This window comes from Symphalangus syndactylus, chromosome 7 (genome assembly GCF_028878055.3).
Source record: "Symphalangus syndactylus isolate Jambi chromosome 7, NHGRI_mSymSyn1-v2.1_pri, whole genome shotgun sequence".
Taxonomy (NCBI): Eukaryota; Metazoa; Chordata; class Mammalia; order Primates; family Hylobatidae; genus Symphalangus; species Symphalangus syndactylus.
The window spans coordinates 131,882,363-131,910,000 of NC_072429.2; the positions used below are offsets into that span (position 1 = coordinate 131,882,363).

The window sequence follows — 27,638 nt, forward strand, 5'->3', positions numbered from 1 at the left end:
CAGAAGGGGCTGAGTGAGCCAATGCTTGGAGGGAGAAGACGCTGGCTTTTTGGAGATATGTAAAACACCTGCTGAGCATACGCTAAGTGGCAGGCTCATTGTTGTTCAGCCCTTTTATATACAGTCTATGGTTTTTTTGTTGTTGTTGTTTGTTTTTTGTTTTTTTTTTGAGATGGAGTCTCACTCTGTTGCCCACACAGGAGTGCAATGGCGGGATCTTGGCTCACTGCAACCTGTGCCTCCCAGGTTCAAGGGATTCTCCTGCCTCAGCCTCCTGAGTAGCTGGGACTACAGGCATGCACCATCATGCCCGGCTAATTTTTGTATTGTTAGTAGAGATGGGGTTTCACCATTTGGCCCAGCTAGTCTTGAACTCTTGACCTCAAGTGATCCGCCCACCTCGGCCTCCCAAAGTTGTGGGATTACAGACATGAGCCACCGTGCCTGGCCCCAGTATATGTTTTTTTATCTGCTCAATGTCCATGAGGATTACTTATTATCATCCTCATTGTACAGATGGGAAGCTTGGGAGGCTGAGGATCCAAGGAATTCGGGACTTCCTTAGCAGGGTGCCCTCAGATCTGTTTGATCTGAAGCTCATGCTCTTGGCTCTCACACTGAAAACCTCTCTATGACCTCCAGGTGTGTGAATCAGATAAGATGTGGAGATCTGCCAGGCTGATGGGAGGTCAGAGTGATGAAGGGCACAGGCCATGGTGTTCTGTCCACCACTCACCGGCTGTGTAAACCCGAGCCAGACAGTTTGCATGTCAAGACTTTTCCTCAAATGGAAAATGGGCATAAGAATGGGGCAGACATTAGGCTATAGTGCTTTATATATCTAACCCTGGAAAATCTCATGGTTTGCAAAATGACACTCTAAAATTAACAGGGCCGATTTGAAAACTAGACTTAGGGACGGGAAACCCAAACCATGCCACTTTTAGGTAGACCAATGGAAAAAAACATTAACAATTATACTTAAAAGTGCTAGAACAGTTTTTAAAAAGATGTTTTGAATTCATAATAAAGAAATGCTTCTGAAAATGTAAAAGGGCAAGGTAGCTTGATGGGGAGGGTGTAAGGAAGGGTTGAGGCTGCTGAGTTATGGAGACAAGGGCTGCTTGCACAAAGGGAAGGGAAAACTCCGCAATGGTCACTTTGAAGACAGCCCCTGGGTGGGGCCAGTTTCAGGCAATAGGAAGAATGTGGGATCACGGGTATTGTGTACAGTCCTGAGTTCTTGCAGTTTGCTGCATTCAGATGCATTTGTCTACACAGCGTTCCTTTAATGATGTTTAAAGGCAATGACATGCTCAGAAAACTGAGCAATGTCATGCTCACAAGGCACAAGGCAATGACATGCTCAGAAAACTGTAGATAGTGCAAGCAATGTGACTTCAGCATTACAGTGGCCAAGCTTCCCTACCACATGTTTAAACTAATTTGTGTGACAGAAACACATGTGATAGCAGAGGAAGGCAGGGAAAATCAAATGAAACCACATAGGTAGAGCATGTGGCACAGGGTCTGTGTATATACTTACAGCTCAATACATATTTGCTGGTAATAATAAACATAAAAATATATGGCCATTTTCTACACATACCCTTTGGACCCTTGAAGACGTGTTGGACATTTGTCCCGATCTCCTGGGTTTGGGGCCATGGCCTTGGCTGGCCCCACCCTCTTCATGCACAGGCACATCCAGAAGCTTTGTGGCACAGAGAGCATCTCATCTTGGCCCACACGCTGCCTCGAGCACAGTTGCAGCTAAGTCAACAAACTGTCCTATGAGATCAGTAAGCTCTGTCTAACTCTGCCATGTTTTGAAGTCTTTTAAAATTTTGTTCTGCCTTTCCCCCAGGCCAAGGATCCATCACAACACTTCAGAAAAGCTTTGAACCCACTGGTTTCCAAAACATGCTTTCTGGATTGTACAACCCCATTGTGTTCTCAGCCTCAGGAGCCAATCTGACCGATGCTCACCTCTTCTGTCTTCTTGCATGCGACCGTGATCTGTGTTGCGATGGCTTCATCCTCACACAGGTCCAAGGAGGTAATGTTGGTGGTGAGGGCCACGGCCTAACAAGGGATGGGGAGCACACAGGGATGCAGAAGCCAGGACACACAACGTGGAGCTGCGTGACGAGTACGGTGTGAGTGCCTACACCCAAATAGAAGGTGATAGTCAACTACACAATACACACATGATACTCACATTCACATTCCACATGTCACACACTGTGCTGGCCCCTTCACCTTGTGATACTGGTTTATTCCTTTCTGCTGTCTTTACGGGTCGTATTGCAAGCTCCATTTTACACACTGAGAAACTAAGGCTCAGATAATTTAAATCATTTACTCATGTTCAGACACCTTGAAAAGTGATAGAGCCAGGATTTGACCCAAGTTGTGTTTTCCACAGAATCTTACTGTCGCTTATGAAGCTGGGACTGGACATATTTGGTCAAAAAATGTCAGCTCATTTCCATTTCCCACCATCATTCGTTCAACAATGATGTATTGAGTGCCCACTGCATACCAGGTCCTGTGATCAATAGGCCTATCATTTTGAATAGTATCTCAGCAATGGAGGAGCACTTCTGTTTATGGAAATAAATTCATGTACTCAGTAGTGTAGCCTAGTGGTTGAGAAGGGACTTCGGTGTTATGGACCTGGGTTCTAGTCACTGCTGTCACTTTTTGGCTGTACAATCTTGGACAAGTTACTTAATGAAGTTGCACTTCCCTTGTTTATGGTTGTCACTTAAGTCAACGGGAGACTCTAATTGATCACCATATACGTGCAATTGAATGTGCTAGGCATTAGGAACAGATAAAAAGGACTTGGGGTCTGGTGGCAGAGGCAGTGCGCACCGTGAAAGGGGAATAAATGGCCTTTACTCATTTATTCATCGCTGCTGGCATTCAGCAAACATGTTTGGAGCACTACTCAGCATCAGGCTCAAGAACTAGGCAGTGTGCGATGCAAATGCCTGATGAGGTAGAGACGTAGAAGTCTTGGAGTGTGAAGGAAGGGGATAACAAGAGGAAGGTCAGGGAAGGCTTCCAGGAAGAAGAGGAACTTGGGCCAGGCTTTGTGGGATGAGCAGTATTTAGATGACAGAGTGGGAGGATTCGGTTCAGAGTGGGTGTCCTCGTGAGCTGAGCTAGAGACAGAGAGACCCCAGGTTTTTTGAAGACTATTAACTGAGACATGGAGCTGATCAGGAAGCAGGTGTTTTTTGGTATCACCTTGACGACTGTTGCTGCCTCCAGCATCTACACAATATCCCCACCAGGCTCAGAGTAGAGGGTGTCTCCTTCTGAGAAGGACTAACCCTGGCTCCTGGGTACAAGAGCCCCTTGTCTTACCTTTGCAGGGCCATGCCTGATACAATTTGGGTTTGTCCCTCCTCATCTCATGTTGAAATGTGATCCCCAGTGTTGGAGGTGAGGCCTAGTGGGAGGTGTTAGGTAACAGGGGTGGATCTCTCATGAATGGCTTGGTGCTGTCCTCGTGACAGTGAGTGAGTTCTTCTTGCAAGATCCTTAAAAGTATATGTCACTTCCCCCTCTCTCTAACTCCTGATCTCCTGTAACATGCCTGCTCCCCCTTCAACTTCTGTCATGAATGTAAGCTTTCTGAGGCCTCACCAGCAGTAGATGCCAGCACCATGTTTCTTGTACTATCTGCAGAATCATGAGCCAATTAAACCTCTTTACTTTATAAATTACCCGGCCTCAGGTATTTCTCTATAGCAATGCTAGAACAGCCTAGTACAATGCCCCCACCCTCCTCCCTGCTCTCTACCTGTCACCAGCCCAGTGTTTTCCAGGGCTCCCCAGCAGGAGGCAGATACAGTGTTCTTAGCCCTTCTCCCTTCTTAAAATCCAAAATGTGCATGGCACCACAGAGTCCTTGACCTCTGACCTTCCCTTGAGTGCCTCTACGGTTGCTCTCCTTCTCTACCACAGCCAGACCCTGCAAGCTGAGACCCTGACTCACCCCCAAACTGCTTCTACCAGCTCTCCAGTCACCAGGGGCATCTTCTGGTCCTCCAAAGGCCTGTTGTCTCTGGCAGCTGTCAGTATTTCCTGCTGTCCAGTTCTTTCAACCTTCTCCTCTCCTGACCTCCAAGATGCCCTTCTCTTGCTCCTTAAACTATGCCTTTCTCTTCTCCTTCAGCTTTCTGGGTTGAATCCTTAGATATTGATAGGTCCCACCTCCACCTCTTGTGGGTCTTCGTTCTGGGTGTGACCTCTCTGCAGAGGTCGACATCCATACACTCATCTGCTGTCCGGATATATCCTCTTGGACATCCGTTAGGAATCTCAAAGTCAAATGAATGGGTAGTTTTTACCCTAAATCAGCCAATCTCAGTGAAGGGCACCTGAGCCACAGACCTGGGATCATGCTGAATGCCCCACAGCCCTCTTCCCTTCTGTGAAGCTGTCACTCCAATTTCCTGTTGCTCTCTTATTATTATGTTTGAGATCGAGGTGTATTCCATCCCTGTCACCTCAGTCTGCATTTAATCCTGTATTATTGTTTTCTTGGCACCTGTACCAGTCTCTTAATTGGCCTCTCACCACCAACCCCCACTTACTTGACTAGATTCCCCATCCTCCAAGTCATCCTATTCAACTTTAAGCTCTCCTTGTGATTTCCTCCTCCTGGAGTACTATTTTGTCCCTTCTCTTTGTATCCAAGTCCACATATCCATCTCCCTGGTGGATTCGAACTCCCCAGGCTGTGAAAGAGTTATTCATCCTCAGCCTTTAGGACAGTCATGCTCACTGTAGGTGTAGAAGAATGCTGCTGAATTGGGCAGACCCCAAAGTGGGAAGTGACCTGCCAGATGCCCACGTTCCAGTGGTGAGCACAGTGGAACTCAGCTTTCTTGACTTATGACATAGACACTTGTGCTCCACTCCCCCTCCCACCCCCACCGTTTCCACCTCCTCCTCTCAGGTTCAGAGGGAGAAAAGGATAATTGTTAATTGCTAGATTCTGAAGACAAGTGAATATTGCATTGAAAACGTATAATAAGTGTTTTGCCCCATTCAGAGAGATAAATTAAGACTTTCTGAAATCTTGAATCATGTGTAGGTTTAAATGAGATAAAGAGAAGAGGGAAGGTGATGTTAAATGGAAAGAATAACATATGCAAAGTCCCTGTGGGAAGAGGGTGCAGGATAAAGAAGAGAAGCCTAGAGGAAGCCGTGGTCCCTGGAGCAGAGAGTGCAAGGCCAGAGGTTTAAGGGGCAGGAGGGAGAGGCTGGGCCACAGTGAGGAGAACCTTGTAGGCGGCATGAATAGTTGTTTTTATTCTAATAACAACTGGAAGCCACTGAATGTTTTAAGCAAGGAAGTGTCATGATCAGATTTGAACTTTGACATGAGTGCTTGTCATGTCATGGCTTGAATGTGGAGAAGGTTGTGGCTGGGAGTCAGACTAGATGTAGAGATGAGTTAGAAACTGCCGCAGTAGTCCAGAGTAGAAGGTATGGTATCCTGGGCTAGGGCTGTTGCAGTGGAGAGGGGGAATAGAAGACAGATTTAAAGCATCCCGAGGAGGCAAATTTAATAGGACTTTGAATTTGGGGGTTGAGGAAGAGGTGTCAATGATTGTTCTTGGGTATCTAGCTTGCTTACCTGTTGTGTGGCAAAGAATGAAAGAGATTGGATGTCCAATTTGGTGACGGGAGAGGGAGATTTAGGAAGGCCATGGGTCCATGTGGGGTATACTAAGTTTGAAGTGACTTTTGAGACATCCAAAAAATGTTGGCTGAGTTTTTAGATGCAAAGATCCAGAGCTCAGAAGGGAAGTGTGGATGGGAGATATAAATGTGTAAATTACAGCTTCGAGGTGGTATCAAATGTGTGGATATGAATGCGGTTTTCTATGAGGAGGGTGCAGAATGAGGAGATAAAGGGGGATGGAGCTGATCTTGATGAGCAGCTACATAACAGATAGAGAATATGCAAAGAGATAGAGAAGGAGCAGCCGGAAAGGGAGAAGGAGGTGGGGATAACGGATCCTCGTGAGAGCTGGGGTGGGAGAGGGTTGCGTGGTGAGGAAGTTGTCAACAGTCTTGAGTGCTGCTGAGAGTTCAAACAAGGTGATTCCTGAAAAATGCTGAGCTTAGCTCACAGTGGTCGGGGTGGCTAAAGTGAGAATGTTTTGTTGGAGTGGTGGGGCAGGAACACAGATTGGAATGAGCTGATTCCTAAAATTCCTTCTACATTTAATGTTCCATGATTATGTGATGTAGACTCCTGTTAGTGTTTAGATAGGAAAAATATCTCACACACACACACACACACACACACACACACACACACCCCTATATTTGTCTTGACGTATATCTATATTTAGAAACACCATAACTCAAATCCAGGATTCTTCTTTGAACTAAATGTATTTTCTGAGGATACCACAATTTCCCCAGATGCACGATGACTTACCAGACCATATGATTTTTTTCAAGCTGGAAAGGTTGATTTCATTTTCCTTAGGATCATATATGGAAGAATGTTTTTTGTTCCATGGAGCGGTAAGCCCACAAAATCCTTTTTTTCCATGATATTTCTGGCTGGCAGCTTGCTTGCTTTTCCCTCCAAGTTTAACCTGTGATCTGTGAATTATGTTGAACTAAACACTCACCTCACAACGCTGAAAGTCAAGCCTTCTTTGAGATACACATAAAGTATCAGGCAGATGTTTTCCCCAGTCTTGTCCAGTGGGCAAATCTGGAGTTTTAACTTATGAAGCTTTGGCTGGATCTGCTGATGACCAGGAACAGAATTCCACTACATCCTTTACCACAGCCTGGAAAGTCATTTAGCTCTGGTGGATTCCCCTCCTTCCCCTGCTTTCCTTTCTCCCCTCCCAAAAAGTCTCCAGCTTCCTCCAATCTCCACCCCTCCATGGCTTTGTTTCCACTGAGAGTTATTAGTGAAAATTCACGGGGCTTCTGAACTACATTTTAGTGGAGACTGCTTGGAAGTGGGGCTCTGAGGGCCTTGAGTGGCCTCAGGGTCACGGGAGTGCAACTGAAGCTAAGCTGGCAATATATGACCAGCAAAGTGACTTCTAGCCTCTCCCTGGCCCCCACCTCTCAGGCACAGCCTTCTCAGGGACATTTGGCACTAGTTAAAGAGGAAAGCTGCATGGGTTTCTCTACCGAGGTCTGAGAGCAAAAGGAAAAATGCACTCTGCCTCTTGTTAATACCATCATTCTGTTTCCTGGTTTTCAAGTGAGCCAGACCACAGTGATCAGCCTTCCTCGAACTCTCTCGGGCTCTGAGTGTGTCCCTTGCTGGTGCTGCCCTCATGTCCCACAGCCAGCCCTCAAGCCTGCATCTTGCTGAGGCTCTTGCTGCCTGCTGGCCATTCCACAATTTCTTAGCTCCTAGAAAAACCACTCTTCCTTTCTGTGCCTCGGTTTCCCCATCTGTAAAACGAGGTGGTCTAACTAGATCAGTGATTCTTCATGGTGCTCTTTACAAACACTTATGTCCAAATGCACCCCACCCCATACACATGACCTACCATGTCAGAAACTCTGTGGTTGATACCTAGAAATGAGCATTTTCAAAACCCTCCCTGCGTTTCTGATGTCATCAGTCTAAGCATCCTTGTTCAGAAACCACCATATGAGATGACTTGGAAGGCCACTTAAAAAAATTCAGAGATTCACTGCTGCTGGTTTTTAACTACTGCAGTTTAACAGTGGCCAGCAGAAACGAAAAGGACACTATGTGAAATTTTTAAGCCAGACATCCATGAGTCACTTACTCTGGGGAAATTTTGGAGATAGAATGGTTTTGAACTAGATCCAGATTGGACATAAATTAGGAAATTAGAATAAGGAATGGAGTAGGAGTTGTGGGATAATATATTGCCTTTATTTTTCCAGGAGAGTCTGAACAACTCTAGTCCTTAAGATCTCGAACTAGAAATACCATTTGACCCAGCCATCCCATTACTGGGTATATACCCAAAGGACTATAAATCATGCTGCTATAAAGACACATGCACACGTATGTTTATTGCGGCACTATTCACAATAGCAAAGAGTTGGAACCAAGCCAAGTGTCCAATAACGATAGACTGGATTAAGAAAATGTGGCACATATACACCATGGAATACTATGCAGCCATAAAAAATGACGAGTTCGTGTCCTTTGTAGGGACATGGATGAAACTGGAAAACATCATTCTCAGTAAACTATCGCAAGGACAAAAAAACAAACACCGCATGTTCTCACTCATAGGTGGGAATTGAACAATGAGAACTCATGGACACAGGAAGGAGAACATCACACTCTGGGGACTGTTGTGGGGTGGGGGGAGGGGGGAGGGACAGCATTAGGAGATATACCTAATGCTAAATGACGAATTAATGGGTGCAGGAAATCAACATGGCACATGGATACATATGTAACAAACCTGCACATTGTGCACATGTACCCTAAAACCTAAAGTATAATAAAAAAAAAGGTTTATTTATCCAAATGGCATAAATTTATAAATCTAAATATCCTCAAGCAGCTTAATTAACTTACATGAGACTCAGTTTCCTCATCGGTAAAATGGAGATAGTATTGTCTATAAGAATTAAGGGAATCAATATATTTAAAGACTTACCACAGTGGCTGGCACATAGCAGATATAAAAAACGTCTGAGTTACTTGAAGGTATCCAGCTAAAATCACTATCAAATTCCATTACCTTGGGAGTAGGTCTTTCTGATGCTAAACAAAGTCATAATTTTTGGGTAGCTTTTTTTTTTTTAAATTTATTTGGCCTTTTCTTGTTTTTATTTTATTTTATTATTATACTTTAGGTTTTAGGGTACATGTGCACAATGTGCAGGTTTGTTACATATGTATCCATGTGCCATGTTGTTTTGCTGCACCCATTAACTAGTCATTTAGCATTAGGTATATCTCCTAATGCTGTCCCTCCCCCCTCCCCCCACCCCACAACAGTCCCCGGAAACCAAACACCGCATGTTCTCACTCATAGGTGGGAATTGAACAATGAGAACTCATGGGTAGCTTTTTAAAATTCAGAGTCAGGAGACATATTCAAGATAAAAGAGTCTAATGTCATCTCCCCTACTTACAGATTTCTCTCCACTCATCCTAGGCATATGGACACACAGTCTCTGCTTGGATATGTCCAAAGACGAGGAGCTCACTTCCTAATAGGGAAATATGTGTCATTGGTGCATAGGTCTTAGTTTTTAATAGTTTCTTACTACGTCCCCCCCAAAAAAGATAGTTTCTTACTTTTAATCTAAGTACTCCTTTACGAGACCCTTCAAGGTTGATCTCGTGCGTGTGTGTGTGTGTGCACGTGAGAGAGTGAGAGAGAGAGTGAATATGATGGGAAATGAGGCAGAAGGGGAGGAGAAAAAGGAGGAGGAAATTGAAGCAGCAGCAGCTCAGGAAAATCACCCTGTTCAGCAGGTGTAGACCATGGTGACTGAGGATTCTGGCAGTGATGCCCCCAGGATGTTGGAGGTGCTGTCAGTGCTGTGGACGCCATGAAGAAGAGCTCTCATAGGGAGGGAAAGGATCAGCAGGCTTGAAGGTGGCTCTCCCCTTGGAAATTTGCCAATAAGACAACTGCAGGAATCACAGGCAGGATTGTCTCAATTCAAAACCAGGCTCTTGAATTCTAGTGTCTATGTCTTCTCCTGAGACGCTGTCACCTATCTTTATCTGCAAATGCTGTCAACGGACAGAGAAGAGTCTCTAAAGGTCCCCTCCATCACATTGACCTTTCCTCCCTCTTGTGATTCTCAGGTGCCATTGTCTGTGGGTTGCTGAGCTCACCCAGTGTCCTGTTTTGTAATGTCAAAGACTGGATGGATCCCTCTGAAGCCCGGGCTAATGCTACGTGTCCTGGTGTGACATATGACCAGGAGAGCCACCAGGTGACATTGCGTCTTGGAGGCCAGGAGTTCATCAAGAGTAAGTCTTTGCCATTTGTCCATATTCTTTCAAAATTACTCTTCCCACCAGCAAGGCCCTCTGCTACTTACTTATGAGCCCTCCTTGTGGCCTGAGGAGCTTATACTTCTGAAAAGAAAACTTTACCAATCATACTGGATGGAAACAACCCTAGCATTTCAGCAGAACTCTATGGGAAGCATCCATTTAGCTCCTCAGATTGCAGGTGGACTGTGGGCAGGATGGCCCAGCAGGGCAAGTCTGCTGCTCTCAAGAATCTTGGGGTTAGCTGGCAATTGATGGATCTCGTCTAGTCTTGGTTGGCACGTCTGGGCCCTGCTCTATGAGTATCTCATCCTCCTCCAGAGGAACGTACTCTTCTGTAGATGGCAGAAGCAGGAACAAGGAGAAATAAGCAAGTCCTCTGTTGGTGGAGCTCCGATCTGTCACGTTACCACTTCTGCCTCATCCTATTGGATAAAGCAAATCCCATGGCCAAACAAGAGACAAAGGGTGGGAAATAGACTCTGCTCCTTTAGTGGGGGGAACTGCCAAGTCATGTGCAAATTGTATGACTACAAAGAAGGATGGAAAACTGGAGCCTGAAATGCAATCTGTCTCCCAAACTAGTGCCCATCCAGGCGTATTTTCCCCCTCTATGAGTTAAGAAATTCCAGGTTTACCAATTGTACTGCCCACTCTAGTGATGGGTGCAAGGGACCGTGGGCTCCATTGCACGGACTCAACTAACAGAAATAACCATTGGGCTTTCTCTTTCTCCTTCTTTCTTTTGGAAGCTCTTTTCTACAAACATATAAACATTACAGTGAGGCTGCACCTCTGCGATCATCTGCCCCAGCCTCTCAGTTTCCAGAGATGGGCAGTTAGTGCCTGAGGTCCCCCAGCCAGTGGCATCTCCTCTCTACCTTCACAGCCCTGCACTGCCTCTCCCAGCAGACCCCCATCAGGAAAAAGTGGATGCCCACTCTGTGCTGGGCTAGGGACTGGCCAGCCATGTACCACTGATGTGATCAGGAAAGACAGGACCAGCACCACCAGCACCACCATCACTGGAAGCTGGTTAGAAATGCAGAGTCTCAGGCCACACCCCAGCCCTCAGGGTGGGTCCCAAGAATCTGTGTTCTAACAAGTGGTCCAGATAATGCTTATGTAGCACTGATGACTTGAAAGTTTCCTGCCATCGCTGAGAGTCTGAGTTATGATGAAGATGGGGCCGGCTGCTCCCTTCGTTCTTCCAGCTCCAGAGTGAGGTTGAGGGGAAGCCCTGCTCCTCGTTGTCTATTTATCTGCCAGAACCTGAACTGGGAAAGCACCTCCATGCTTCCACTCCACCTTCTGAGTTGAGAGCAGTGAAGGCATGTGCAGGTGCTGACCAGATAGGCTGGTCAGTGGGGTTCTTTTTGTGGGAACCCTTGGGTGCTTATGTTGCTGCAGGAAGTGGTCTCGCAAAGGCTGGCAGAGGCTCTCTCCTGCTTCCCAGGGAAGCTTCTGAGACTCACACCTTTATATCCTGCGTTTCTCAGGGTTCCAATGGCAGAGCATTCCATGTCACCTCCTCCAAGAGCCCTCCCTGACTACCCACAGGGCTTAGTGCTTCCTCAACTGCAGAGCTTCATGGATGCTCTGCCTGTTCCTTTGTTAGGCAGTGCAGTCAGCAGCGTGCCACCATCGCGCATTTGCCTGTCTGTGGAAAGTTTGTCTGTGATGTTAAATCCTGGCTTTGGACACCACTTGTGTGACCTGGAGTAGGTCAATGAATGTTTTCAGGCCTAATTGCCTGTCTATATAATGACAGTAATACCAGTACCCATCTCTCGGGGTTGGGAGGATGAAAGGAGAGGATATAACAATAAAAAAATAAGGATAATAGAAATGACTTACATAGCACACCCTCTGAGGCAGCCCTGCTCTGAGGCCTTGACCTATACTCACAAGTCCTCAACACACTGCTTCAAGGGAGGCACTCTTATTATCATTGTCCCCATTTGCCAGCTGAAGACACTCAGGCATATAGCAGTTAGGGGACTTCCCTAGGTCTTAGAGCTTGTAAATAAGAGGGCTGGGATCTGAAACCCGGCATTCTGGCTCTCTCACTGCCATTCTTAACCACTCCTCTGTATAGGCCCTTGCAGATCAGGAACTAGCAGAATCCCTGATCTGTGGTATTGATATTAGATGATGTTATCATTATTTTTTCAATTTGTCATTGTTTTCTGTCATATTTTAAAAACTGAATTGTGTTTCATTAATTTCTGGATTCCCACCATTGAGCTATGCTTTATAATGATGGCATAGAAAAAGACATATAATATCTGTGAGTGCATGGTCACCAAATTTGAAAAAAAAAGTCACAGAATTTGGTGGAATTCCATGAAACATAAATAGTTTCTTTTGGGGTCAATAAAATCAAATCGCTTATTTATATGATGGGTAGTAAGCATATGGTATTCATTACTCCAAGAGGTAGCACAGGATGAACACAGGCATTTCAAGAAAGACATATGATATATTCATAGCAGTAAATCCAGAGTGAATTGCTCAACCCAGAGCATGCGCTTGGTATGTGCCCAAGAAATGAGGACTGTGCCCTTGTCTGGCCTCCCAGAGAAGTGGTTACCAAAAGACTTTTGAAATGTTTGTTTTTTCCATGCCCTGTATGTGTGTGTGTATTGTGGGTAAGGCCAAGGCTTTAAGAAGTGTGCACTATGATAGGGATTTCAGGCAGCCTTGATACTCCAAATTGGAGGTTGCCCTATACAAAGGCTGAGTAGGAGGCTACCTCCAACTGATGGCAACAGGGCACAGATATTTCCTGTTCAAAATAAGAGGTCAGCCTTTTAGTACGATTAACCCCTGGAGGTGAGAGGGAGGGAGTGTAATAATTTAAATTCTAACTACAGCGTGAAGAACTAGTAGATACCCTTTTCTAACAACAGATATTGATGGAGGAAAAGAGGAGGATTCTGGGTATAGGAACAGTTGCAGGGGAGGGCATGGAATGATTTGAAAGAACATAGGGAGGTGCTAGGGACAATAAAGACAAACTCCATCCCCACTAAACTTGATTGGGGACTGGCCTCTTCCTCCCATTTTAACAATGGGATAGATGGTTGTGAAGACAGACTCTGGAATCGGGCCCTGGAATTTGAATTCCAGTGTGAGTGTCTCCTCAATGTGTAGCCCTTCTAGGGTTTGGTATTCCCAATTATACAGTGAGGATAATGGTGGACTCTGACTCTCCAGGTAGTTGAGAGGATTAAAGAAGAATGTGTGTGGAGCGGCAGAGTGGTGCTGAGCACGGCAGGCTTGCGGTGGACACTGGAGATGCGGCACCAGGGCTGGGAGTGAAAATGCCTGGAATTGAGCCTGGCTTTTCCCCTAGCTCTATGACCTTATTCAAGACATTTGACTACCTTCAGCCTCAGGGCCTCCATCTGTGCAATGGGCACATTCGTTCACAGATTACTGACTGAAGTGCTGGCAGGCTTCCCAGGCTGTCAAAGAATGCCTTGTTCTCTGGTCCCTGGTTGCCTAACAGCACACCCAACAGAGGCACCCATGGGACTTCTGGGTGCAGACATCTGCTTTCATTGATCAGTTCACTGGTACTATCAGGCTGTGGTTCAACACATGACCTGGGTAATGGAGAACTGGCATTTGTTTTTAAAGCACAAATGAATTGATTGCCAGGTGTAGGAAATCACAACCCAAGAGAACACAAATTCAAGTAGTAAATGTATTAATATCTGCACTGTATTATACGAAGTACTTTCATGTACAACTCAATCGATCCTTTGGGCACTCTGGTGAGGCAGTTGGTTATATCACAATTTCACTCATGAGAGTGAAGTTTGGAGCTATGACATGACACACTTTAAGAAACAATCTTTTCATTAGTGCCATGGCTGGGGCTCAAGCCTTCAGCTTAGGAGACCAGTGCTATCTTGTGGAAGCTCTCTACCCACTCCTCGCTTCCACCTTCCGCTTCCACCATCCTATGTGCAATTTAATGGAAGTGGAAAATGCTTTGGAGTTCTCCTTGTTATTGTGCCAGAAAAAGTAAGGGGTCTCCGGCAACTGAGAGTGTCACTCCTCAGACATCACTTTGGGGCCAGCTATGCTCCAGATATTGGGTATTAATGCCTGCTAATGGGATATTCTACTTCAAGGATTTTACAGGGCTGTTGGGAGAAGGGAACAGAAGATTCAGGAAAGCTGTAGGGTCAACTGTGAGTTGCAGAGGGTATCTGGGAGATGTGCAAACAGCTTTGGAGGAGGTGAGTTGGTGGGGAGCCCTTCCCCAGGCTGGAGCAGCCCTTGTGTTTCCTCCTCTCTCCCTCATATCCTGAGCAGCTGCTGGGTAGGTGTGGGAGTGAGGTGACTAGGCCAGGTCCGGAGGCAAAGATGGGGACCGTGGCTTCTGTTCTCAAGGAGCTCATAGGCTAGATGGGGTGAGAGATACAGAGATTATCAAATACAGCAGGCCTCCTGTTTGCCCATCTTAGTGGACTGACAAGGATTGTAGGAACACAGAATGTCCCCTTAGCATATCCTTTCCTGTTTGGTAAAAGCCTCATTCAGGTCACTTGCCACACAGAAATTAGGACTGACTTCTAATACCAGCCCCCAACACACAAACAATTATACCCCAAACAACCAATCCCACAAAACACCTGGAGGCTATTTTTTATCTAATTTGGAGACACAGCACCTTTTGCTGTGAGGTTTCTCTTTCCTGCCATCAGCAATGAGTGATGGCTGAGAATATGAGATTTTGCTTCACCTTGGTGCCTGGGTTGACATGTGTTCTCCAGAGAGAAATCCACTCAGGATCTGGATCTCCCAAATTTCCAATGAGCATTTCTGAGTGTATTCCAACTATTTGGTACTGGCTGGGTCAACCCTATTATTTCTCAGAAAAACATCTTAGAAAGCTCTGGGGCTGCATATGGCTAGTTTTTGACAAATCTTGAAGTGCAAATGAATGGAAAACAGGCAGATTAAATGTCCCCTAATGCCACACAGACGTAAAATTTGATAGGAAAAAAAAAAAAAACCTTGGCAGAAATACTACTGGGTTCATCCTGAATCCAAAAGGCTTGATGTTGAGTGATTGAGGCTTTGCCTGATGCCTGGTGTTCAATTTATAGGGGTCTGTTTTATGTCAGTGATTGTCATTATCTTGGGGTGCCAGGACCTCAGTGGAGAAAGTTACAATACACCTGTGGTACTCATTGCAACCAGATGCATCTAGATTAGATGGCTGATGAATGCCTAGAAATAGGATGAGTCATTTAAAAAGGGCCCTACAGTTATTAGTTACTGCTGTCACAGGTTGTGCGTTGCCATGTGCTTAGTGCTATGTTTGTGTCTTAGTTTATAGTTTGGATTCTCCCAGAATCAACCATGAGACAAAGATTCAGGAGTGTCATTTAAGTAGGAAGGACAAGGAATATGAACAGTCTCAGGGGAAGTAACACAGAGAAGACACGACAGCCAATAAAGGGTGGACTCTGAGGCCAGTTGTACTTAATTCCCTGGATCAGTGTAAAACACACTTCAGAATGACCCCGCCAGCTAGGCCAAGGAACAGGGTGTGTACCCAGTGGTGTTGCACAGGACTTGGCTGACAATTGCAGGGAGGGCAGCAGCTCCCAGCCCATCCATCCTGCCACTGTGCCAAGGGCAGCTGTGGCTTTCTGCAGCTCTCTCAGAGCCCTGGACATAGACCAATAGTTCATGTTGCATACGTCATTTCCACTCATCATCTAAGACCTGGAGAGAAATGGCATTTTTTCCATTTACTGAGGGGGAGAGTAAGGCATAGGGACTCAAGGGAACTTCCTCAAGGTTATTCAGCTCACCAGTAGCACAGCTCGGATTTTCTTTATGCCACGATCATATGATCATTATTCAGATCCGCTTCGTGCTGGGAAGTGGGATGTAGAGATCCTGATATCTGCCTCCTGTTAAGGAAGCTCACTGTCTGGCAGAGGGGCGAGGGAAACACATGACCTCCCGAGGCGAGTGCCACCGTATTGGTACAGCTGACTGGGACTTGGTTCCCCTGAGGCTAGGCACCATCTGCTGGGAAGGACTCTGGGAGACTCCATCCTTATATCAATGCCTCCAGGACCTACAGCAGCCATTCTGAACCTACCTAACCCACACTGGAGGCCCAGGAGTGTCAGCTGATTCTTCACAATGGTCGTCTTTGGTGGCTGGAGGTCTTTCCCCCCACAAGTCACTAGTGGATTGTAATGAAAGCAAGTCTCCGAATTCTGCCACACATCCAAGCAGTTATTAGCAAACAGGCCCAGAAACTGTCACGACATGTCACCTGTTCAGTGGCCCCAGTGAAGCCCCAGCTTGCTATCCTTGGCACCTTTTTGGAAAGGTTTATTTGAGACAGAACTAATACTATTCTCACAGCTGAACTCAACTCACCTTCTTGTCAAAATCAGATGAACAAGAATCCTTCAGATCCGTGACTGATCACAGACCTGTTTTGAATCAAGCCACGGCTCTAGGGCTATTGGGCTCAGGAATCTGTCACAATCTGTTCCTGCCAGCATAGAAGTGACACTGTGATACATTTAGCCAAGCCATATGTTTTGAATGCTATGAATCTGACCAATAAATATGTACCTATTTCCAGGGTTCATTATGCTAATTAACAAAGCCCGGTGGTGGTGGTGGTAACTGGGATAAAGAGTTGATGTACCTGTGACTCCTTCCTGGAGGGCGGGGCTCCTGGACAGCAGCTTTTCCGTGCCACGTGACCACTCCTAGAGTGTGCTTTTCCATTTAGGATCCTGTCCAGTTTAATCTGAGGGCGTGGATTAAAATTGAGTGCTGCAGATGCAGCACATGATCTCTTCAGAAGTTTTCTGAATAAAGACCACACCACACCCAGCAATGCTGGAGAATAGGCTCTGTGCCCAGACCCTCAAGTTCTCAGTGTGTTTGTGCTCCTTCAGCCTTGATCACAGGGGCAGCGACCCTGATTCAGGGGCTGGAGGCCTGTGTGTGTAGCAGGGATATTCTAACTCAGTTATTGTGGAAGAAATGAAAGTATTTTCTAGGCAGTCAAAACTGTGATCATTTATCAGGGAAGAGGTGGAATGATGCTTGCTTGGGTTGTGTACCTTCTTATTCTATTCTATTAGGGAAATTTAGGGGAATGGAGTAAGGGGTCAGAAGTCTGTTTAGGGAAACTAATTTGGGGCTAACCTTCTGATGTGTGGGACGGCAATGTTCTGTGTTTATTTGGTGGGCTCTGAATACCATTCGTTGTTTTGTTCTCCCTCCTTCATTTATCCTTGCATTTATTTATATACTGAACACCAGTTCTGTGCCAAGAATTGTGCTGGGGGAGTGGACGATATAAAGAGGGGACTTACAGTGTATCCAGGAATCTGGGCAGTAACTACCAGGCATGAGGGGAGAGAAAGAGAAGATCTCTGAATACTTCAAACTCAGAGGAGGGGGGCGTGTGACCAGCTGGAGAGCTCAGGGAAGCCTTTCAGGAGGCAGTGATGCAGAACCTGATTCTGAAAGAATGAGTAGAGGTCAATCAAGTGAAAGAGAACAGGGCTCTAGGCAGAGAGAAAAATACGTGCCACGATGCAGAGGCCTGACAGCAATCATTCAATGTGACTTGGGAGGTGGGCACTTTGGAGACAGATTAGGGCATGAGGCTGCTCAGCTGTCATGAGCCAGATTGCAAGGAACCGAATTCTGACATCCTTGTAGCTCCTGCAGGACCAAAGGTAGGTTTGTCTTTCAGGATGAGTACCTGGGGTCTGTGTGGCTGAGGGATGGGAGGGGGCCAAGGTCAAAGTCTGGGTGGAGATTAGATAAAGCCTAATGGAGTTAGGAGATGTGGTAAGGCTTGAGCTGAGAGGAAGGGTTCGGAGGAGAGGAAAGATTGAAGAACAGTTTAGGGACTAGTCTGAATGGATGTGGAGACTGATGGAGAAGGTGGCAAGGACGACCCAAGAAGAAGATGGTCCTATTAACTGATTTAGAAAGCAGGAGGAGGTGAGTTTGGATGTAGAGATGGGAATGAAAGATGAGGAAGATAAGAGAAAGCAGGGCAACATTCTTTCTTTCACCCAGTATTCTCTATGTATTCCTATGGAGACTTGGCAATCATATTAATAATTAAGACCACCAAGGGGTTATAACTTTCCTTGCGGTGATTGACAAAGGTGCTTCCCAGGACACAGTAATCTCTGTAGATGCTGGTCAGGTGACTTTCTGGACCTACAAACGTGCTCTACATACATGTGCTGAATTTAGTTGAATTCCATTGGATTAAATTGTGTTGAAACAAGCAAAAACCAAGGATGAACTTAAGACAGCATGTTTCCCAGGCTGGCAGACCTAGGGCTCTGTTGCCTTGAGACGGACAGAGTGTATAAGGTGTCTGCTTCCTATCACAGTTCAGTACATTCTGGGCCAAAAATACAGTCCCAAACTGATGTGCACCTGCGGGAAGCACCCGTTTGTCTCTGAGTGGTGAAAGGCATCTATAATTTTTGACATTATGTAAAACAGGACACACACACCCACAAAAATAAGAGTCTCGGACAGAGTGAAATACTCACCACCAATTCACCGCAAGTCAGACACTGAGACTGCTGAGAGGTAAAGACCTTCCTTTTGAGATTTCCTACGGATTACAGCTCTTAAGAAGGGGCAGGCATGGGGATGTGACCAAATTTGTATTTGTATTGAGTGACCATAATCCAAATTCCCCAATTATTTCATGGTAAACTACACACACACACACACACACACACACACACACACACACACACACACACACGTATATATTATTTTTCCATAGGTTACTGGGATAAGCTGGTGTTTGGTTACATGAGTAAGTTCTTCAGTGGTGATTTGTGAGATTTTGGTGCAGCCATCATCTGAACAGTATCCACTGCACCCTATTTGTAGTCATTTATCCCTCACCCCCCTCTCACCCTTCCCTCCAAGTCCCCAAAGTCCACTGTATTATTCTTATGCCTTTGCGTCCTCATAGCTTAGCTCCCACATATCAGTGAGAACATTCTATGTTTGGTTTTTCATCCCAGAGTGACTTCACTTAGAATAATAGTCTCCAGTCTCATCCAGGTTGCTGCAAATGTATTTCATGGTAAACTGCTTCTTAATGTGGTCATTGGCTTCAGCCTTAGACTTGAGAGCAATACAATACTCTAGAGATAAATGTTGTTTCTTTAAGTTTTACAGGTTAAATAAGAATTATAATGCATGACCAAAAGTATTTTAAAAACCTTATTCACTTTACATCTGTATTACCTATATGAGTATATAGGTTATATCTATAGCTCTCTCTCTATATATGTATCTACATATGGTGTATCTATCTATCTTTAAAGAATCAGTATATCCATAGATTTGGGTATAAAAAGATTTAAGGCTGGGCACGGTGGCTCACACCTGTAATCCCAGCACTTTGGGAGGCCAAGGCAGGTGGATCACGAGGTCAGGAGTTCAAGACCAGCCTGGCCAACAAGGTGAAACCCTGTCTTTACTAAAAATACAAAAATTAGCTGGGCGTGGTGGTGGGCACCTGTAATCCCAGCTACTTGGGAGGCTGAGGCAGGAGAATTGCTTGAACCTGGGAGGCAGAAGTTGCAGCGAGCTGAAATCGTGCTGCTGCACTCCAGCCTGGGCAACAGAGCAAGACTTCGTCTCAAAAAAAAGGGGGGGATTAAAAAAATATTATCTGATTTCCCTTGTGACAAAGTCTAAAACCCCATAGCCTGAGCTTTGAAATAAGCAAATGATGATATCATGAGGAGAGAGTGAAAACGGAACACAAACTGAGCAGGTGCGCAACCACTGGTTCTGTGTTGTTGCAGTAAGAGTATATGGTGAGATCTCCTCCACAGTGTGGAGATAAGTCCAGTAATTGCAGAGATCCAAGTCTACATCTCTCAGATGTCATAGGTGTTCACTTGCCCAAATTGTTATAAATAACTTTTACCTTCTAAAGAAGGCTGTGACAGAATTTTGAGTAGATCCTTTAGAGAAACATCTCAACATTGCAGTCTGAGAAGTTCCAGCACCATTGTTTATTCCCGTTTCAGAAGTAAAATCAAATGAAAGTGCAACTCAGTCTTTCTGTGTCACCTTTATGTCCTAGAACATGGTCAGCCCCGGGGGGACTTGTCACTTTGAGAGCCGAGTTTTCCAGAGAGTTCAGTTCACACCTCTTTAAACACAAATACCTTTAACATTTTTGCCATGTCAGATGGACAGAATTCTGAAGTACAGCCATGCACCTCAAAAAGACATTTTGACCAATGAAGGACCACGTATGTAATGGTGGTCCCATAAGATTAAATGGAGAATAAGATTATAAGATTAATGCATAAGATTATAATGGATAATAATAGAAACCTGATACAAAGCACTTGATACTGACATTTCAGATCAAGTAGGAGAAATGATTAAGATTCATTAATGATGCTGGGACTTTTTTTGTATGAAAAAATATATGTAAATAAAAGTATATAGAGCATCTAGGCTTATGTAAGTACACTCTATGATCACACAACAACAAAACTGCATTTCTCAGAACATATTCTGGTTGGTAAGAGATGCATGGCTGTGTATTATCCTCTCCTTAGTGTGGTGGTTAGGAAGGAGTATGGGATTTGAAGCCAAATAGATGGGGTTTAAATTCTTGCATTAACCTTTCTTGACTTTGATCCTTTATCTGGAAATTGGGGACCTTACTTTATAGCATGCCTGTGAGTTTTAAATTAGGTAATATATGGAAGGTTTTCATGCAAGCTTGTCCAATCCGCCTTTTGTTGTTGTTGTTGTTGTTGTTCTGTTTTGTTTTGTTTTAGGTTTTTAGTGTTCTGAAACCATGGTTTTTAGTTTCTGTCGTTAATGATAAGCAGAAAAGAGTGATGAGGAAGGGGCTTTACTGGCCCAACCAGAAACAGAAACTAAGAACCCATGACTGCATTCTCTCCCTTGGACACCCCTGCTAGTGTTGGATAAATGGTAATAACCGTTTATCAATAACTAGCTCTTCATTGGGACAAATACCTAATGCATGCAAGGCTTAAAACCTAGATGACAGGTTGATAGGTGCAGCACACCACCATGGCACATGTATACCTATGTAACAAACCTGCACAAAGTTTTACACACGTATCCTGGAACTTAAAGTAAAATAAAATAAAAATTTAAATAAAGATATAAAAGGACTAGCTCCTAATAATAATTAAAAACAAAATGTGATGATATCTTGATGTCCCAGGCTGTCAGCCAACTCTCTCCTGTAGCATGGGGCTTATTTGCCTCCAGACTCTGCTATCTGGGCTATTTTCTTCACCTTCCATGTCACAGGGAACTTGAAAGGAACTGAAGACTGAGCAGGGGCAAAAGAGACAGCACTGACCATCAGGAAATGGTGTGGCAAGTCTAGTCTCATCCAGAATGGCATCCAGGGGAGAACAGTTTGCCAGAAAGGAAAATCAGATAATATTAGTAATCAATTGAGTCATGGCAGCTGCCAACAAGTGTCTGCCTATCAAATGTTGAGGACTGCAGAGGATAGTTTATACACAGTATTCCCATTCTCCCATTCTCAAAATTGCTGTCCACATTTACCAATGAGTCAAGAGTCTCTGAGGAGTTAAGTGATATGGGAAACTCACACAGCCCTTGAGTGTCCCAGGAGCTTTGCTTTCTTCAAGCCAATCTCCAGTTCCTTAAGTGACTCTCCTGAGTCATAGGTTCACAACCCCTCACGGAAGTAGTCCCTTTGGTGCCCTGAGTATGACACTCAATGTCTGACCAGCTCTGGTTTTGTACCAGGGAGCTGGAATAGAGCTTCAAGAAGCTTCTGGGTTAACTTTACTTGGGAAAGAGCTTTCAGGCCTAGGAAGAGCTTGTGTCAAGGGAGATGGGGCTATTGCGGTAATGGTGGGTACTGAGCGACAGCACACTCAAGCTCATAAAAATAAACATCTTCCTTTGCAGGTCTGACACCCCTAGAAGGAACTCAAGACACCTTTACCAATTTTCAGCAGGTTTATCTCTGGAAAGGTGAGCTCCATGGTGGAAGAGGGGGGTTAGCAGGACGCTGATTATATGAGATTGTCTGGCACCACCTCTCATTCACAGGACACTCTTTCTCTGTAGAGGAATAGGCAGAGAGTCACTTTCCAAATGCATACTTTCTGTGGAATAGAAGGGCTCCAACTCATCAGATAAGATACCAAAGTCTAAAAGAAAAATGAGTACCGTGGAAACCCAAGAAGGGATGGAGGGAGGAGGCACTAGGTTCCCGTGAGATAAAGTTTGCTGACCACAAGATACCCTTGTTCCTAGGAGGGGAGTTCAGGGCCATTGCAAAGCACAGGAGGCATTTGTCCAAGGGGACTCAGCCCCATGTGCCTTTCACCCTGAGGCCCAGGGACTGGTGACAGGATCCCAGGCAGGTAGTTCTCTGAACTCCTGCTCACAGACAATGGTACTGTGGGTGTGTGGGACACAGTGGGGGAAAAATGGAGTGTCCGACAACATGTATGCTTGGCACTTCCCTTCTGCTTCTTTGTCCTCCTTCAAGTTTTCTGAATGTTGACCAAGTGCCTACTCAGACCCAGGGAAAATGAAAGGCATTCAAGGGAGAGATGAGAGGCACAGCCCTGACTCTTGAAGGGTTCTGGCCTCAGGAGGGAGCAGATAGAGCAGTGGCCCATCACAGGTCATGGCCGTATGTGCTGGGTGAGAGGCATGAGAAAGGCCCTTGACCCCATATTACGTCCCTCCTGTTCCCCTAATCTGTCCTCACTAATCTTCAGTGTCCCGAGAGAGGATTGGTGACTTGCTTCTACATGCTGATAAACTGAAAGAGCAGGAAGGCACAGACTTGGATGACGGGATGTGAATCCTGGTCCCATCAATCCCCACTTGTGTGCCTGGGAGCCCGTGGACCAGCCCCTCATGCCCAGATTCCCATGGGTGACGTGTGATACAGATGCCACTGACCTCAGAATTGCCTGAACAGTAATATGTCAATGCACAGAACAGTGCTGTGCATATAATAGCTGCTGAGTAATGTTGGTGGGGGTGGTGGTGATGAAGAGAAGAAGGAAGGCAGAAAGGGAGGAGGAGGAAGAGGAGAAAAGGCGGGGGAGGAGAAAAAGAAAAGGAAGGTGTTTACCATCATTTTCATTTTAAAGAGATAAAATGAGATTATGTACTTCTTTTCTCATTTAATTATACCTATAAGGTAGATCTAAAGAGGAGGTGATAGTTTATTCATTTTCCAGGCAAGGAAAATGAGACTTGGAGCGGTGCGTGAAATGCCCATGGGATGCCTGGGAGGTCCTGGGGTTGAGACCAGACACTGGTAGGAGGTCCCAAGTCCAGCACTTTCTAGTTATCAGACATTTCTGATAAAGAGTTAGCTGATGAAAAATGAGGGACTTAATTTCTCCAGGCCATTTGCCGCACCACAGGGAAGTGCCTTAAGGCCTGCCTAATATCTGCACCGCCACAGGCTCACTCGCTTTCGTGGAAGACCTGTTCCTGACTTGAACATTTAGTTAAATTTTTAAAATTTCTAATTCATTTACTGGCCACTTGAGTGGTCTGGGATAAATTATTTTGCCTCTTTAAGTCTCAGTTTTCTCAAGAGTAAAACGGAAATCTTGTTCCCTACCTACATAGGGTGTTATAAACAGCAATATTTATGAGCATATTTTGTTAACTCAAAAGGGCTTTGCATATGTTAATAATTTCAATATCACAGATAATGAGTGTTCTATCATTGAGAGGTTGGATGATGTTCCATATAAAAAAGAGTGCAGATCTATGTCAGGGCATCTGTTGCAGATCTTATCTAAGGCACCTGGCTTTAGGGCCTGATTTTTCTCACATTGCTACTACCATTTTGTTGACCAGTGGAGTACTACCCCTTCTCCCCAACATTGCAACAACTCTTTTTTTTCCTCCTAGATTCTGACATGGGGTCTCGGCCTGAGTCTATGGGATGTAGAAAAGACACAGTGCCAAGGCCAGCATCTCCAACAGAAACAGGTACTGATCCCCAAACCTTCTTACACACTTGGGTGTCTGAATGCAGAGACTAAATGGGTGCACCAAGAGTTTAGTCAATGAATGGACATATTGATGTCACTCTATTCTGTATCCATGGACTCTCCTTTAATCTTTTAACCCAATTATCCAGCTTATAAATGTGGGAAGCTCCTCAGATGGGCAATTGGCACAGAAAGTAAAGCAAAATCACTGCAAATTCATCAGCGTTACTGGAAATGAAGACAACCATAATAAAAAAACCTGAAGAAAGAAACAAAAAGTCAGGAAATAACAGGTGCTGGAGAGGATGTGGAGAAATAGGAACACTTTTACACTGTTGGTGGGACTGTAAACTAGTTCCACCATTGTGGAAGTCAGTGTGGCGATTCCTCAGGGATCTAGAACTAGAAATACCATTTGACCCAGCCATCCCATTACTGGGTATATACCCAAAGGACTATAAATCATGCTGCTATAAAGACACATGCACACATATGTTTATTGCGGCACTATTCACAATAGCAAAGAATTGGAACCAACCCAAATGTCCAACAACGATAGACTGGATTAAGAAAATGTGGCACATACACACCATGGAATACTATGCAGCCATAAAAAATGATGAGTTCATGTCCTTTGTAGGGACATGGATGAAACTGGAAAACATCATTCTCAGTAAACTATCGCAAGGACAAAAAAGCAAACACTGCATGTTCTCACTCATAGGTGGGAATTGAACAATGAGAACTCATGGACACAGGAAGGGGAACATCACACTCCGGGGACTGTTGTGGGGTGGGGGGAGGGGGAGGGACAGCATTAGGAGATATACTTAATGATAAATGACGAGTTAATGTGTGCAGCAAAACAACATGGCACATGGATACTTATGTAACAAACCTGCACATTGTGCACATGTACCCTAAAACCTAAAGTATAATAATAAAAAAATAAAAATAAAAAAAAGAAATCAAATTTGCACCTCATAAACATATATCACAAACTTAGCCAAATTCTAAAACAACTTAACCTTGAAAAAAAAAAAAAAAAAAGAAAGAAACAAAGAGCAAGGTTCACCTGACTGTGGCCAATGGGCTTCACTTATGTCAATCCTGAAGAGTATAAACAAAGTGTAAATATTCTGAAATTGTTTAATGAATGACATGTCTATGAGAATCTTTTGCATGTCATGGCATACAGTGAAAGCTGTGATTCCAAACATGAATAGGAACAGTACGTATGTACTGTCTGGACTTCTCTACCTCCAGAGTCTGTGATTATTATTACTGAAGTGGAGCTAAAACTCAGAGAGAGAGGGAGATCAGCTGCTCAATATGGGCTCAGCAAGGACCAGGAGACAAGACATCTGCATGTGGTCTGCAGTGTGTGTGTGTGTGTGTGTGTGCGTGTGTGTGTATTTGCATGCATGGACGCACTGTAGGAATAGGAGTAGGAGCAGAAGGAAAGAAGGAAGGAGAAGGGAATAAGAAAAGGGAGAGCCAGATCAGACTGATGGCACAGGAAGGCAGCATGGTACAAGGGAAAAAACCATCACATTACAGAGCAGATACTAGAGCTTGAACCATGTTTCTGCCACTGACTACATGCCTTAGTGCACGGCCATGGGTAATTTGCTTCCCTGCTAAGATCCCTGGATTCATGTGTAAAAGAATCTTGTCTACCTTTTATCCCATTAAATAGCAACCACTTGGTACAGTGCCTGGTACTTAACACATGCCTAAAAAATGCCCAGCACCCTGCCCTCCCCTGCTTGATCAGGCATTGTGTTTGTGATCCTCAACCTTGGCAGTGCCTTTGAGGGGCAGCCAGACAGCTTGTGATAATGTAAATGTGCGTGAGTTAGTGGCACTTGAGAAGGTTCTATCAAATCCATCATCACACACTACTTTAGGGCAGCATCTACAAAACTCTCATGTGATTCACACAGGATGCTACCCCTGCCCCCTGCTTTCTTCCCTCTCCCCTAGAAGGGGAGCTTGGCCCCCACTGGAGACCTTGCAGGGAGTCAGGGTGAATAGACAAGGTTCAGCTGAGTTTTCCCTTTCTCATTTGATTGCATTCCTGGGCTCAAGGAGATAAAGTGCCTGGAGAAAAAAATCACATTGAGTCCAGGCCCAGTGGCATCTCTACGTGGGCTCGTTTACTCGGGCGGTACTTCTCAGGGTCCATGAGAGTGGCCTGTCTGATTCAGAGGACAGTGAGGAATCTTCCCCTTTGTGTATCAGGTTACTCCCATCAGTCTGAATGTTTGAGACAAACCCAATAAGCCAATGAGAGTGACTGGTCTCCTTGCTTTTAAGGAGGGCACATAGTTTTAAGAGAAATAGGAAATGGCTTTATCTAACATGGCATGTAAACCAGGTATAAGATGAAGTGGCTACAGTATTCATTCTTTCATCCAACCAGACATTTTTGAGCATTTGTGGCTGTGGCCTTGGACATTCACAGACTAGTGAGAATTCTGTGTGCCAGCCACTGCATGACAATGTGGCAAGGGGTGTAATGTGGACAGGTGTCAGTTGCAGTGAGAATGCAGAAGGAATGCTAGCAGCCTGCAGGGGCCAGGAAAGTTTTCTCAGAGGAGGCCAGAAGGATCTGCCAGACGCTCCCAGGTACACCTGAGAAAAGGTGTTCCAGGTAAGGGGAACCCCTGTGTGAAGGCTCCGAGAGCAGGTGTGCCTTCAGTCCTGCTGCCTTGTTTCTCTTCTCTTACGCTGCTGTCTTGAGGGGCAATCTGTGATCTCCCTGAGCTCCTACTTTGTGCCACGCATGGTTCAATGGGGACACCCACATGGGGACTGGCCATTATACAATCACGTGAGATGAAGGCTGGGGAGGCAATATGGTCTCTGAGGTCTCTGTCCTCTTGTGCCAGGCATGGTTCAGTGAGGAAACAGGCTTGGGAACTGGCCACCATACAATCACATGAGATGCAGGCTGGGGCGGCGACATGGTCTCTGGGGTCTCTGCCAGCACCAAACTTCTCACCTTGCCAAGTACTCATAAAGCCTTTATCCTGTCCAGTGGTTCTTTCTAGTGAAGAAGCTCAGTTTCCTTGAGCCTGCTTTATGAAGTGTGGAAAATGGCTGCTGACAAGCACTACTAGGAAAGTGCAGTGCCAAAGTCCACAGCAAAGTGGAGGTGTATATGGGATGTAGTGCCCCTTATACAGAGCCCTGAATGAATGGACATTGCAAACATTCCCCAGCTCATCTCCCTAATCTGCATCTTGCCACCATTGTACGTCCCCCTGGAAGACAGAACCCTCCAAGGTTACAGAGCTATCCCCACTGGGTCTGGATGTTGGGGCCCTTGGCCCTATAGAACCTCTTTATAGAGTCACAGGACATCAGAGCAGGAAGGATCAAAGCTGGTCCTCGAAGCACAGGCTGCACTAGCTGGGTGGGGGAGGAGGGTGTAATGGAGCTTGAGCCAACAGAGGGAAGAGCATGAGCAATTGCATGGGGACTGCAGATAGCGTGGTGATGAGCTAGAGTTAGCAGGGCTGTTGTGTTGCTGAAGTGCA

General features: G+C 45.2%; 1 protein-coding gene across 1 annotated transcript in view; it reads left to right on the forward strand.

The window, feature by feature from the left end:
* Window positions 1–27,638, forward strand: part of TG (thyroglobulin) — a 275,016-nt gene that overhangs the window by 76,228 nt on the left and 171,150 nt on the right. The window contains exons 26-29 of the mRNA XM_055287302.1: window positions 1,868–2,059; window positions 9,827–9,994; window positions 22,028–22,093; window positions 24,011–24,091. Coding sequence (XP_055143277.1) covers window positions 1,868–2,059; window positions 9,827–9,994; window positions 22,028–22,093; window positions 24,011–24,091 — 507 coding nt within the window. The remainder of the gene's footprint in view (window positions 1–1,867; window positions 2,060–9,826; window positions 9,995–22,027; window positions 22,094–24,010; window positions 24,092–27,638) is intronic.